This window comes from Crassostrea angulata, chromosome 6, assembly GCF_025612915.1.
Source record: "Crassostrea angulata isolate pt1a10 chromosome 6, ASM2561291v2, whole genome shotgun sequence".
NCBI lineage: Eukaryota > Metazoa > Mollusca > Bivalvia > Ostreida > Ostreidae > Magallana > Magallana angulata.
Window position 1 is genome coordinate 26,190,381 of NC_069116.1, and position 16,193 is coordinate 26,206,573.

The 16,193-nt window shown below is 30.6% G+C and overlaps 2 protein-coding genes across 2 annotated transcripts; both read right to left on the bottom strand.

Annotated features, from left to right (window-relative positions):
- Positions 1–485: 485 nt before the first annotated feature.
- Positions 486–9,414, bottom strand: LOC128187984 (uncharacterized). Its single transcript, XM_052858733.1, has 6 exons — positions 9,207–9,414; positions 8,666–8,715; positions 8,418–8,576; positions 5,670–5,850; positions 5,483–5,514; positions 486–1,570 (listed from the first exon to the last, which is right to left on the bottom strand). The coding sequence occupies exons 1-6, from the start codon at positions 9,284–9,286 to the stop codon at positions 1,125–1,127; spliced, it is 948 nt and encodes a 315-aa protein (XP_052714693.1). The 5' UTR covers positions 9,287–9,414; the 3' UTR covers positions 486–1,124.
- A 1,067-nt stretch (positions 9,415–10,481) lies between these two features.
- LOC128187987 (protein draper-like) lies at positions 10,482–14,805 on the bottom strand. Its single transcript, XM_052858735.1, has 6 exons — positions 14,603–14,805; positions 13,153–13,202; positions 12,840–13,001; positions 12,316–12,487; positions 12,109–12,140; positions 10,482–10,990 (listed from the first exon to the last, which is right to left on the bottom strand). The coding sequence occupies exons 1-6, from the start codon at positions 14,680–14,682 to the stop codon at positions 10,578–10,580; spliced, it is 909 nt and encodes a 302-aa protein (XP_052714695.1). The 5' UTR covers positions 14,683–14,805; the 3' UTR covers positions 10,482–10,577.
- Positions 14,806–16,193: the final 1,388 nt, after the last annotated feature.

Sequence of the window (16,193 nt, forward strand, 5' to 3'; positions counted from 1 at the left end):
TTTGACATATATACGAGGGTTGTCCAAAAAGTTCGTGGACATTCGCGTTTTTGTCATTTAAAATGGGTATATTATACATATTGTATATCTAAATTTTTGTCATAAAATTTCAAATCAAACTAAAGTGGTTTTGAATGTTTTCCATAGAAATAAAGTAAAAATTTAATATATCAAAGGATTGCGAAAAGTACGCACGACCCATCGTCAAAATTGTCCAAACTTTGTAATTGAGTTTTTAGATATGAATATTTATAGATTTTATAAAACATTTGAAAACTTCATAATCTTCTAATGTGAAGTAGTATGTATGGTGTACGTCATTTTCATACGTCGTTTGAAAATATTTTCAAACCAGCAAAGGGCTTTTAAAAGATATTACGGAAAGAATATGTCTTTAAAAATGCCTGAAAAAGCGACGTCATCTGACCGCACGGAACAGCGACATCGATAGAAACCAGGCAAACGATTGAGGAAACAGAAAAAACATCAAAATAGTTCGAGTCTACTTATTCACAAGTGACATTTTGATGGAATATGCGATTGTACCCTCTGACCAGAGGGTGACTGCGGCATATTACTCTCAGGTAGACCCAGGACTACGACGTTATGGAAACATCGTTGTAACTCAACGTCAGACTAGGCCGTGCGGCCTGTATAGACAATGTATATTGATAACCCCATTACAAAAATCTACATTGATCTGATTTTTATACATACACATTATCATACTCTATATTACAATATTTTAATACTTTCCTGATAATGGTGCTGCTATTTTGAATAAAATTACATGTGTCCACGAACTTTTTGGACAACCCTCGAATGTATATATCTACCTATACAAATCACCGATTAGGGCGTAAAATTTGTTTTTTCCACATAGTAATCAAGAGTAGTGAAACTTTCAATATTATAATGATTTTTAATTCCATATATGCATTACACTCTATTTAAGGCACATAAAATTTCAAATTAAGATTAAAGTTGCCTTTTCTAGTAGAAAAATAAATTCTAGTTAACGTCTTTAACAAAAAGAGCATAACCTAGGTATTCATATGAATAGAGGGAAGGAAAAACTTTCATCTTGAAGTATTATTTTAGCGATTCCGTTGGCTTATCCTTAATCAAAGTTGAACACTGTCAATTTTGACCAGTGTACCCAATTTGAAACTCAGGCTGGCTGGAGATTCGAAATTTTCTGAACACTTTGTGACTTCTTGAAAATCTTCATAATCACTAGATCGTTGACTATCCGATTTGGTTTCCTCGGCTGTTGTCACAACAGGAGTCAAATATTCCTGTGATATCTTACTGGTATCACTTTTAATGCTTGCATCCTCTTCTTTCTTGCTGTGAAAGGATACGGAAGGACTTGTTTTACTTTCGATGCTTAAGTCCTCTTTTTCACTGTGTAGTGATAACGAAGGACTACTTTTTTTGTCCTCTGCCTCGTCGTAATGGACAGCTGCATACATTCTGACTGATCTATCACTGATAGTGAGATACGAATGAACATCGATGTCCTCTTCATTTGTTCCAAGTTCAAGTACCCCCTCAGTTGATTTTACATCTGTGGTGTCATTCATATATTAACAAATATGTTTTTATATGTATAGTAAAAACATTTTGTTTAATTTGAATTAAACAATTTTTTTGCATTGTTTTCATATTCATTTATCAATATACTCAATAGAGTTAATTTGTTTTTAAAAAATATTTAAAATATATACCTTTTTTAAGAGAAAACGAGTCTGATTTTCGTCTGCAGAAACAAAAAACAAAATAGTACATTTTTCGTTTTGTATAGTCAGCATCGATCAACGTAAAATTATTTTCAGCAGTTATTTTGGCTTTTGAGAACACAACTTTGTTTAATTTTCATAAATAACATTACTTGTACAACAGCTACTCATGTATATTTTGTTTTTAAGTTACCTGCATAAGAAATAGAAGCAAAGTACATTGGAAATAACACCTATTGACAGTAACGTGCCAGTGGTTATTCCGACAATAGTCAAAATCGTCAGTTGGTCTTTATCACTCTTCAACGAAGGAGTGCTTTTCACATCTCTTGTATTACTTCCAATATATGGCGTAGATTCAACTTTACCTACAGTAGAATACAAGACTGTTTCACAATTAATTGTATTCTATCAAAAGTGACATTCAAATTTATTTTGTAAATTTATCAAAATATTAATATTTTCATTTAACCACATGTATATAGCAAGTGATAAGATACAATTTTAAATTTTCACTACTCTTTCAATTTTAAGCGACATGTATTATTAGTTTTCTGTTTTCAATACAAATTTAGAATATGATCGATTCAAAAAGATTTTTTACAAAAACTCCAGGGACCAATTATGTGTTTTGGAGTTTATGGCATAATCTTTATAGCTTTTTAAAATTTTTACATGTACCTAAAATATAAAGCCATATTAAATGTTAAAACATGAAAATAATGAAGTCATGTACCCCAGAATGGTTGTAATTATAAAAAAAGTACTTTTACTCTAAAATGGGTTTGATTAAAAACAAACGTAAAAACCAGCGTAAACAGATATTTTCATATTTATTCAATATTTTTAATGTTCACAACTAAAATAGTGATTGACAAATTACACTGCCCGCCAAACCAGTAATCATTGCACAAAAAGGAATTGTCCGTACATCATGTGACGCTATAGTATGGTTTACAAGCTTAGTTATTTCAAGTCTGAATAGAAAACTTCTGTGCAAACTTCAATCCTGTTTCATATCTGGTGCAAAAACATTCAGTGTTCGATTTAAATTTTTGCTTTTAATCTGACTTATACCTGGAATCACATTATACTCTTGTCTTTTAAACGAGGTTTAACAGTACATGTAATTTACAATATATTAAAATGTATGTTACATGTTATAGGTTAAATAATTTCTTAAAGATATATTTGTTCCTTAATTTTTAATCTGACTTGACTTCGAGGTACACCATACTTAACCCATAAGCAATTTTATTGCACAGTACCTAATATGCTTAATGTTTTATTACCGGTTGTTATACTCTGTAGTCCTACTGTTGTTGGTACAACCTACTAAAGGATCACAGAATTGTTCATCAGAACAATCACAAACATGGTAACATCCCTGACCGTATGTACCATAGGGACATGGTTCTGAACAGTGACAGCCGTAACTACCAGACTCACAGGCTGTAATGACACGTAAATATGTACAAAATGATATTGATAGTACGTACATTTGTTGTGGCTTATTTTTAAATAACCAATCTTTTAAAAAAGCATACGTTCACATCTTTGAGGTCCTATTCTAAAGTTGGCTTGACACGAGTGCGGCCTGTTAAGAAAATAATATAAGGTATGATAACATGTCATTGTCGTAGTTAAAATTGTGTCATATTTACATGTTGAATTAAAAACAAGGTTCCCTCTTTTATACAACCTTGTTCATAAAAAATATATTATATCAAATAAAATTTGATAATCATAACAATGATGTGATATAAAATTTATTTTTAAATTTTAACCTAAATAAATTGAGAAGCAACATCGATCTTTTTCGAATATTGAATGTAACATGATCAGATCATATTTAAGATTATTTTAAATTTAATAGAACTTGCATGGCATGAATATGTTTAGTGCGCGTTGATTTTCTATTTTCATGGTTAGGTCAATATAAAAGCTGCTTACATACACCATGCAAAATACGTTCGAATTCTGGAATAGACATAATACATATAAATACAGATAACTAAAAAGTAAAATACGTCTAAACAAACACCTACCAGTCATTAACATGGCATCCTCCATCACTATAGTGTACAACTACCATAAGAAGTGCAGTAACAATACAATATGCCATCGCTGTTGGAATGGTATAATGACTTGTATTCTAACTATCAATAGTCCTTATTTCATATTTACATCTCATATGTCACTTCCTATTGTTTGGCCAAGCTATATATTTAAGATCTATTATCTCTATAGATTTTGCAATAATTTTTTTTAATTCACTGATAAAATATATTTCACGATTTAGAGAATATTCAAGCGGTTATGCATTTAAAAACCATGCATATTTGTAAGGTTGTGCAGTAAGCATACAGTACTGTAGGTTCCAACATGTGTATTGTTTAGGTGCTTTAATAAGACATACTTGACACGATATACATGTCTATCAATGCGCTAAGATTGTATGAAAGTTCTCGTAAGTGGAGCAGCGACTCGAACCGATTGCATCAAACCCAAAGCAAACTTTATAAAAAAAGTTGATTACTTGAGGTTTTACGTATAACGATATTGTAATATGAATAGTGAACTTAGTTAAGACTTCTTTAATTCAAAATTTGAAATTCAGATATCAATTTGATAATGCAAATCTTCCTGTTTTCCCGACAATTTTTTTTTACCTAATAAACTTTAAGCCATGTACATGTATTTCACTTTTAATCTGTCAATGTTATATAATATTTCAGCAGAATAAAACCATCTAATTTCCCCCAAAAAACAAAAAAACCAAAGGACACGTACAGACAATAGCCATTATTAACTAAAAACTCGTGCTATGATACGATCATTTTTCCCTATCGAGTTCGGATTGCATAATATCCGGATTAGACGAGGTACAAGGTACCTTATCGCCTTCCTCCTCTTTGAACAGATTCAATAGGCACTCTGGCTCTATATCGAAGTCAAACTCTCTTCTTTCATTTTCACAACCACTGAACTTAGAACGAGGTGGTAGCATGACTGAATTACAGTCTTCGTCATAGTCATTTATTGTCGATGGGAAATTCCTGAGGGAGAGAATATTGTAGCTGACTGTGTTTGACTGGTCCGACTGGTCGTACATGTTGTTATCAAATATCGGTGGGGGAGTACTGCTCGGAGCGACAAAGGAGCCAGTGTAATCGTACACAGAGTATATGTTTGAATCTGCAGCTGTAGACTCGTTGGATTGCCAAAGAGTTTGTAGTTTTCCTTCAAAATAATAAAAATGGATATAACACCTTACTTTATAATATAACAAACAAACAACAAGTGTAAATGCACACCAATTAAATTGAATATCAATACAGTAAATTAATGACAATAATACAGTAATAACTGCAAATCAACAGTAACTTTCGAGAGAATTGCGGAAGCAACATTAATTGTTGCATATCCAAGCATAGTCTTGGTCGCGGAACAAGTCGCACTGAATAGGTAATTAACATTGGTAAAAGGTAAAAATAAAGTCATTGCGAATAAAATTTGGTTTACAGCAGTTTTAATTTTTCATATTTTAATTTCTTTTGAAAAGATGTGTGCAGTTTTTAGAAAATTTAATGTCATACTAAATCTGTAAAAATTTTACAAAAATTCGTTTCATTGCAGACATTTTTTTTAAAGATTATATTTCGATTCTCTTTGCATGCGCCATTTTGTAGCTGTATAACGTGTATTTTGTTACTGTCATCGTCTATATAAATACTTACGATATTCACGCTTGTAAAACCGTTTGCTTACTCTAGAATTAATAAAAACATATTTAAATTAAACCAATTCAGATTTAGGTAATAAAAACAACAAATATATTCTAACAATAATAATTCGTTTAGCTCTAAGAAACATAATGAATAAGAATAATTGAGACTTTGTAAAAACGCTATAAATACGGTGTACCTAATAAGAATACAGGCAAATATTGTGCTGAAGACGACGACGGTCGTTATGGACACAATCAGAGACGTGGTGAGGCTATGTAGGGGAGTAACTCCGGACTCCGTGTGTGTGTTGTGTTGATTGTCAGTATTTGAAGAAGAAGAAGAAAGGGTAACTACAGACAAACGTGTTGCATCTGTTGCTGAAGAAATGATGAAGTCATTGTAAACTTATGTAAACTAATACAATATTGATATCAATCAAAAAGTTATTACGTTAATTAGTCGAATATAAAAGGTTCTCTATTTGGTATTTGCTTTTGATAGTTGGAAATTTTCATCTACGCTTAATTGTTAATGCTCCAATGTTTGAATATTAATATTATACACGAGTTGTATATACTCAAGCCTTTACTTAATACAACTCTCATGTAGCATATGATCATAGTTTTACCATAGAGAATAGACTACACAAATAAGGCCTATAAGAAAATTTGTGTTTAGGGTAACACTGATGAAAAAATTAGGTTAGGTGGTAGGGATTTTTTGTTTATTTTATCATATTTTTTTCTGCATGAATCATATGAATGTTTGTTTGTATCATATTTAAAAACGGGTTTTTAATAGAAATAATATAAAAATTACAATCGGATAAAAACAGAAATCTAAAAATGATAGGATCGGGGCATTTCTGTAGGTTAGGTCGGGTTACCCTAAACACACAACTTTTCTAGGCCTAACCTCCAAACGCTTGAAGACAGACTGAATTGATGGTGTTATCCGCTTAATTATAGTTTAATTATCTTATCAATACTTTCAACATTTTCAAACGTAACGCTTCATATTCACATACACCACAATCTTATTAGTGCTAGACTTATGCACAAGCGGTTTACCGCTTTCAAACCTTGCTTATAAAACTTGCTTTCAAATGCCAACCCGATTGATATATCAAGGGGAATACACATGATTAACACTGTTATTGTATGCGAATGATACAGCACTATTAGCTGAAACCTCAAGAAGGATAACAAATTTGATCAATTAAGTCTTAGTTTTACCAAAGAATGGCCCCGTTCTGCCTGTTTAGATAGAAAAATGTCATATTTAGCAATGTTTGTAAACTGACACTAAAGAAATCCAATGTAAGCATGCTTATCATTTGTAGGATTGAACTCTGTTCAGTAACCCTTCTTAAGAACTGGTGACAGTTTTGATCAACAAATGCTTAATATTTAAGCATTTTTATTTCTTCTAATAATGTTTCGCATTATGATAACATAAAATAGATAAGTTTATTTATAATACCCGTGTCAGTCAAAACACATTAATTATAGAATAAATACTTTAAGAAGACTCATGTTTGATTCAAATTTGGAAAGAGGTAGATATAGGTAGATTTCAAAGCAACAGATAAAGTGCACCTTTTGTGATATGTGGTAGAATCGGATTTTAAATAGAAACTATGAAACTTTGAAAAAAAAATTACATCAGTCGTTATATCTAGTTAAAACATCATGAAATTATGCAACCTTGGAATAGATCAAAAGTGAAAGCAAGAAGATAGAAAGCTTTTTAATGACATGATGCCTTGTGGTCAAATGATGGACAACACAAAAAGGTCAATATGCAAGGCTAACAATTTTGGAACATAAGAATATATTATTCTTTTATATTTGACATCTAGCAGGCAAACTGAAAAACTTATAGCATGATAGAGTCTACACTTGCCTCGTAAAATTCAACGTGGGTTAAAATCTTTTGTCTGGTAAATTAAATTCACTGCAATCTACTGTATATGAGATAATTTGTCACAATTTATAAACTCTAGCAATCGCTTTAGACCAAGATAAAGTAAATATTACTTCTATTTTTCTATGTTTTTGTTATGATAGTAAGCAATATTATATTCTGTTCATTAGCTTTTCATTTTCTTTGAATAATCATCCCGGGAGATCGAACTTAATAATTGAATTATGTAAGATTTTATTCAAAATATTTTTTAACTAAAAAAGAAAAGTTCTTTATGTGGGATTTTTAGCTAGAGATGAAAAAATGTTAACCCATTCGTCACGTTACTATGTGTTATATCCTTAAGGTAAGGCATAAAATCTCAAATAGCTCAATTATGAATTTGATGAACAGTGTAAGAATTCATACAAGTGAGTAGAAATATTTAGACTAACTTCACATTTAACTAGAAGCCTTCTTTATCTGAATTGCAGCAATGATAGATCTCGAGTGATTTTATTAAACTTGCACATGATAACTTGGTTGTTTTAAAACTTTTTATGTTAAAATAAGCAGTTTACGTTCTAATTGAAATTTTCAAATTTAATGAGTTATAATATGTTTAGAACTGGAAGTTACAATATTCAACTCCTTAACAAAGTCGAAAAACAACTAATTTATGAACTAAATTTTGCACTTAGTGTTCAATTTATTATCTGCATAACTGCATGTTATTTTTATAAGAAATAAAATAATAATAATAATAATAATGATAATAAAAACCAAACAATTAATCAAACAAACAAACAAAATAAAAAACAAATATAAACACATTAGCAAAACAAAAACAAAAATAAACCAACACTTTTACATATTTATGATTTAAACTGAAATTCCTTTGGCGAAAAGTTATTCACATATAACTCAGAGGTATCATAAGAAGTTCTCTCTGGTATTGTCAGCATGTTCACGCGTTTTATTTTATTTATTATTTTTTTTATTGCCTGGATGACGCAATAATTATATTTACTTTATTTACCTGTCGTTATATCTGTAGTTGTATTGTTGTTTGTACAACCTACTACAGGATCACAGAATTGTTCATCAGAGCAGTCACAAAAATGGTAACATTCCTGACCGTATCTACCATCGGGACACGGTTCTGAGCAGTTACAGCCATAACTACCAGACTCACAGGCTGAAATGTCAAATAAATATATATTTATAGATCGATACCTCCATGATTGTATACCAAAATAAATCGATTTGTAAAGTTAAATATCTTACGTTCACATCTTTGGGGTCCTATTCTAAAGTTGGCTTGACATGAGTGTGGCCTAGCGAACAATAATGTAAGATTTAATTAATGCGGATGCTATCTTTCAGTCTGTTTTAAAGAAACAATAATAAATCAATTCAGTCCTTATATTATATGAATTCACATTTACTGGGTTTGTATTAGTTCATTTAATGATATTATATGAACTATTTTGATTCAAAATATGTTTTCCTTGTTGCATACTAATTCAATTACAGTCCATTAAAAATATTGTTTTACGTTGGGTTAAAACTCCAAAACCACAAGCAAGATTTTTGACAAGGACTTTTAACGTTGAACGAACATTCCTATAAAAGTTTATACAATCTAAAAATGATCTGTTTCAATAAAACTCCAATATGAATAGGAAATGCAAAGCGATACTTTTTTAGATTCATTAGAAATTATTATATAAAGCACGATTTTATATGATGTGTTATAGTATTAATTTTTTTCATCAGCACATCAGTCTTAGATGCAGTAAATACGAGTACAATTAGATATACTTACCAATTGTTTACATGACATCCTCCATTGATATCACATACATGTAGAGAAAGAACAGCCAGTATGCTAACGCGAACACTCATATTCTAGTCACAATAAAAGTTAATCAAGGTGAACTCATATCTTGAGGTAAACTTAAAATCTTTAAATTCCTAACAGTAATATTCACTTCATATCGACTGCTTAATAACAACTGATTATGATTAAAATTTCTGCGTATTGCCGGCGTTATTTATTCCGGAATTTTCCTCTTCATATTTGACGGTGTTAAAAATAGCAGACAATAATTGAAATGAATAATAAATCATGCACATACATGTTGTATTTTTTAGAATTGCAAAATAAACGGGACCTAGCAGAACCCATCTATACCCTCCATAATCTCACAGGATTGGTGCTGTTTCATTTAAAAACGTTTGTATGAGAGCTGTATGAGAGCTGCTTAACTGTAGTACAGGATGAGTATTAACTTTCAATTATGAGAGAAAACACACATGCATCCTCTTTGTTTTTATCCCATGAGACAAATTTGACTTTACTAGAAAAAATTTCTTTTTGCTATACAGAATGACAAACGTACGTAATATGTGTTAAATGAACTGTCCTTTAACACGAGAATGGTCTTATCCTGTTGAGATAAAAATGTGGTTTCTTCAATTATTGTTGAACACCAATTTTTGTGGATTTATATGTCAGTGCTCATGTTCACTGAAGTGCAATATCCATTAACGTAATGTTTTGCAGTTATTTTCACTAAATCCACCAACACTGATGCCCACAAATGTAGATAAAACAATCGAATTTGAATAATTTTGTAAATGTTTATTATCATCCTGGTCTCCTAGCGAGAAGTGGGCCAGTAAATGTTTTTTCGCAAAATGAAAAAAACTCTACCAATTGATTGAGGAATGATTGCTTTTTAAACATTTTTTTTTGTTAATTTAGACTGCATTGTTCCCACTGATATAGAGTGATTATATCATGGCAAAAAATATTCATTAGATTTTCACTTCTCACATGGATTTATACTAAATGATCTAATATTATATTAGCTGTTGAATTCAACCATTCAACTGTTAATGTTTTAAAAGCTCAATACAAAACTGCTTGACACCATCCATAAATATGACACGGATATTCTAATTAATTGTCAAAGCAGTGAAGTGGCTAACACTGCTCAATAACCAATAACATTTACTTTTAAAATTAACTTACAAACTTTATTAGCCTTTCAATACATAATTGATTTCATACATAAGTTAAATGCCTATTGAGAGAGAGAGAGAGAGAGAGAGAGAGAGAGAGAGAGAGAGAGAGAGATATTGTTGACTTTGATTTTAATAATGTATCATATTAAAATGAAAACATCAAAATCTAAAGTTTTGTTTCACTAATGAACTCAGATTGCACATTATCCAGATTTGATAAGTGACAAGGGGACACGTCCTTCTCTTCCTCTTTGAAGAGATTCAACAGACACTCTGGCTCTAATTCAAACTCCAAATCCTTTTTTGCATGATTGATAGGCAAAGATTCGTAAACTGGCTTTGAACACGGTGGTATAATATCAGAATTGCAATCTGAGTCATAGATATTTACTGTCGATGACTGATTCCTTAGGACGAGAATATCGTAACTCACTCTGTTAGACTGGTCATATATGTTCTTTTCAGTATGGAGAGGATTGCTACTTGGAGTTCCTCTATAATCAGTGTAATCGTAGTCAGAATATATGTTCGTGTCTTCAGCTCTAATTTCGTTGGATTGCAACTGATTTAATAATTTACCTAAAATAAAAAATAAAAGTACGTTTAAGGGTGTTGTTTACTCAGGGTTTGAGTTCTCGAATTCGGATTGTAATAAAGTTCAATGCCATGAGTAAAATTTGTTCTAAACACAAAAAGTATTTGTGAAATGAATAATTATTGACATAACATTCGATATTTCTACTATATTATGGAATTATGCCAAAACAAAAATAGACTTTTAGCCAAACAGAGGAAATTCGGACTAAAATTTGCAGATTTTGTTTTCTGCTAAAACATTTTTGGAAGTACACTACTATTAAAAGTTAAGATTTTATATTTTAGTCTATACAATTTTGCATATTTTCTGGTAGTTTTACCTCATTTATTCATTATAATAACCGTATGGCATGAATTTAAAAAATATCGAAATATGCTTAAAAACGAGAAAAGACACCATGTCTCAAAATTTTGATCATTGACCTCATATACATTATATGCCAACAGAATAAGACCAATATAAGTAGTTTAATACTATAAATGTTTTCGTATTATCATCATTCAATTTTTTGTAAAATTGGATCAAAAATGGGTAGGAATTTGAAAAGTGATAGAGGAAATTCGGACTGGAATATTTATAAAAATTGTGAAAGAAAACTTAATGCTTTGTATGTATTTAGTTTCACTGCCATTCATAAATTGTATTTCATTTTCAAAAGTGTTGAGCAATTTGTATTATTTTTACAATTAAGAAAATCTCAATCATAGTGTAAAATTTTAAGTGATTTTCCTTAAATTTTCCAAAAATATACAATGGCCATTAACTCAAAAAGTAGGTCATTGACCTACTTTTTTGAAAATGAAAAATAACACTACAATAAAAGGTCTATAACACACAATAGTTGGTTTTGCATTATCATCAGTGGAATTTTTTTTCATTCTGAGTAAACGTAATCCTTAAACAAATAGCAGTAAGAAAAAATTGATACTAGTAAGATATCTCTAAGACAGAATACTTTTAAGTTTGTTAAATTTCTTTGATAAGTTTGTTAAATTCATTTGATGGTATAAAAATCAAATCTTATGCATGAAACAGCACCGATTGACAATTTTCCTTATATGATTTTTTACTAGATGTTATGAAATTACGTTTTACTTACTATATTTACGCTTGTAGTAGCATATGCTTACTCTGAAACAAACACAAAATCACGACGGATGTGTATTTATATTGCATGAAAGAAATCTAAGCAAAAGTTGTATTATCAGTATCAGCTTGTTTCCTAAAAAAAGGATGAATATTTTGAAGAATAAATTTTTTTTATTCTACGTAGAAAAACATATTAAGATTGGTATTCACAACCTACCTGATTAAAATACAAACAAACAATGTACTAGAGACAATTACAATAACGGATGAAACTACCAGGGACATTGTTAGGTTCATTAAAGGATTTCCACCTAACAGTTGTCTTGATGATGTCACGTATACACCTTCTTTGTATGGAGTAACAGAAGAAGATTCAATTGGGAGTCTACCTGTTCAAATAAAGAAGAAATAGAACAATCCATTACTTGCTTTTTTATGTAAAAATGTTTAGTCCTTCTTTCTGACTATAAAGTGTAAAGTCTGTTCGTATGTACTTAATTTTGATAACTTAGTATATTTATTGCATATCCAAAATTTGAAAACTATGTTGTTTGAACAATAAGATATGTGAAATTTACTTTATATTTAATACAGAATTATATGATATTATGTAGCAGCTTTTTGTATTAAGACGAATAATAATTACAAAAGCATAAACTTTAGGTGAAAAAAAATAATGGACTGTTTTTCACAATAAAATTGTTGTTTTCTGGAATTATGTTTTTACTTTTGTTTATTCACCTGTAGATTTTTTTGAAACTGTAGTTCTGTTCTTTGTACAGCCATTAACATGATCACAGAATTCCTCATCAGAGCAGTTACAAACTTGGTAACATCCTGATCCATATGTATTATCTGGACAGGAGTCTGAACAATTACAACCGTAACGACCTGACTCGCATGCTGAAATGAAATAAATGTTTAGAAATAAATGCATAGGTTGTGGAAATCACTTCAAAAGCTTCAGCGTCAAATGTTTAAATTTAACTATTTAACTATTCATTTGATAGCACAGATAATAAAGTTTAATACGAATTATGTGAGTATTGCTTACGTTCACATCTCTGAGCTCCTACTATAAAGTTGGCTTGGCACGAATGTGGCCTAAGTAACAATAGAAATGGTACAATCAATTTATTATGGATTATTTATTTGCGAAGACGTGAATGACATGTGGTGATATAACGAATACTGTTCAAAAACAAAATTCCAAAAGAAAAAATACAAAACAGGAGCAGAGCAAAAACATTTAAGGTAGGATCAGGTGCCATGGAGGTGTGAGCATCTTCTGCTGACCTGTCACACCCGCCGTGTGCTCTTTGTCGTAATCGGGGAAAACGGAAAAATTCGTAGACAATTAGGTAATTAATTACGGTCACAATAAGTATGAAGAAGTCAGTGAGCATGCGATCCAGTGGAAGATTGTATTCGCTGACAAGATCGTTATATCGACCATAGAACTTTCAACAAGATGACCTCAATCAAGACTGTTGATAGTCCTGTGTTATCAACTTGTTTGTCAGTAGCTTGCCTTGTCTTAGAAACTGTTCATACATAGACCATGGCCCTGCATATCGAATTAAATGAGAGACAAAAACTCCATAAGCAGGTGATGAAGGTATATTGCTACACAAGTAAGGAAAGTTGCCTATAGAAAAATTTAAGTCATTACGTGTATCATAAAGAATATCATTTGTAAAATATTTTATTTTTCCTGTATCTCACTTTCTCCCACTGTGTATGTCTTTATGTGTATGCATACGCATGGTTTCGTTTTAATTATTTCTTCCTTATAGTATGATACAAGGCCGTTTCCTGGTAAGCTCTTCATTTTAGCAGTTTACTACCAAAAAGTACATATTGATTTGTACTAATTGTAAAAAAAAAATGCCAAAAACATACAACAGTGTGAGTAAAATCTAAATCAACTAAAAGGAAAATATTAAAACAATATATATTGAAATAGGAACATAAATCTCCATAATTCATAAAATTCAACTTTAATAGAAAAGGCGTATGTTTTTCATTCCGTGAGCATAACTATTGATAGAATCTTATCTACAAAATTAAAACAAGGAAGATCTTTTATTTTTATTTAATAGTTTATCATAAATGATTGATTTTAAGACAATGGTAGTTATTCAAATGAAATAATAAAATATTGAGTTCATTTTGGTGTTAGAATAAGCTTAACACTTCAATTACCAATGTGTTTTTGAATGAACTTGAGTAATTGTTTATCTTATTCGAATATTGCTAATAAGAAATAAAGAGGGCTCGATCGTCGTGGCTATTTCACGCTAGACAAAAGCAATCCAAAAGACAAATTAAATGTAATTATGAATCTTTTATTTGCTAAATAATAGTCTAACGCTAAAGAAATCACATATCTAAATTTTTTAAGTAGATCTAATGGTTAATTTATAAAATTGATATAAATAATGACCACCCAGCCCCCTTAACTGTTACATGCGTTATCATTGTGTACTTATAAGAGTACTGACCAGTCGTTCACATGGCATCCTCCATCTTTGCTAAGCACAGGTACTAGAAATACAGTCAAAACACAACTGTAGATCATCATATCTTACGAACGGTAAGATCCTGTACAACTTTTTGTTAAATTTTGTGATTTTCTAAGGTCTAATGTCCCTTTTCAACATTAAAATCTTTTTAGTAAAAATAAAATGTTTAATTGATCGGTGAAACTCAAGCGAAAATAGACTTCGACCTGATCTTCCTTTTTCCATCATGATGTAAACAAAAGTCACGTGATTATTTTAGTATTTTCAATTAACTACACATTAGGTACTTGTACTTGTAAAACACTCAGAGATATGATTTGGTTCTATTGTTAATTTAATTTTAAAAAGGAAAAGATTAATTCAGACATTCAAAATATCATAAAGTGCTCATCTTAAAAAAGTAATATAAGGGCATATTTTTAACCGGGTTTTCCAAAGTCAAATGCAGTTATTGAAGTGCTTTAAATGGTGGGCGGGTGGCTGTCAAAAGGGTACCCGTAATGTACGGATAACTCCTACAGTTTTCAAGATGCATATCACTTGGATTTTGATTTTTGATAATTTAAGAAAAAATACCAGCTGTTGAACTTTGTCATTTTCTCGCAGAATATTGCATACATGGTTCCCCCTATTGTACGGATGACTCCTACATTTTTCAAGATATAGAGTTGTTCTTTTGCAAATCAATTGTACGTGTATCAGAAATGTGCATATTACTTGGATTTTGATTTTTGGCATTTAATGAAAAAATTACCAGCTTTTTAACTTACTAGTTATTTTCTCGTAGAACTTTGCATATTTGGTTCCCCGCTTCTCTGGATAGGTAGTGTTTATTAATTCAGGGTTGACAAATTAATGATTATAGATACTGTCCACACAAAATACAACCCAATTTGCTGACACATTCTTGCCTCGTCTTGTTTTTAAACAAGGAAGAGAAATAGCCTTGTTATTCCATTGCCTGAACAGGACAAACACATAGTTGTGTAATATAAATGTAAAAACAAACAGGAATATAATGATTTACCTTTATAATAATTAATGAAAAAACGATAAACAAGAGAACAAACTGTATTTACATAGATTTAAATCTATCGAATATAATTACTTCTATTTCTTACGGACACTTACTGAAATTAGCTCTGTAAAAACTGACTGGACTGAAACAAACCCGTTTATTGATTGGTCGAAACCTACAGCGACAAAAAAAAAATCCCGGACTGCACGAAATAATCCTGATAATGTCAAACTCAAATTTCCATGGGATACGATTAGGCTTTTTCTTTTGGCTAAGGTAACTGATGTACAATTACTTACTTTATACAATCAGTTTATTAATTTGTTCAAAGAAAGATGTGCTTTCTTTGACGATTTATGAGTATTACATTGAGACTAAAGTACACTAAATTCTTGGGCTTAAGGTGAGACGACACGTTTCTCAATTTTAGATAACTTTTTCCAGGAATTTGTTAATGGTTTACTACTACTTAGACAAGCTTTCTTGCAAAAAATTAGGGTACCTTACCAGGCATTTCTGCAAAATACTACAGTATGCAATTTCCTATGTAAT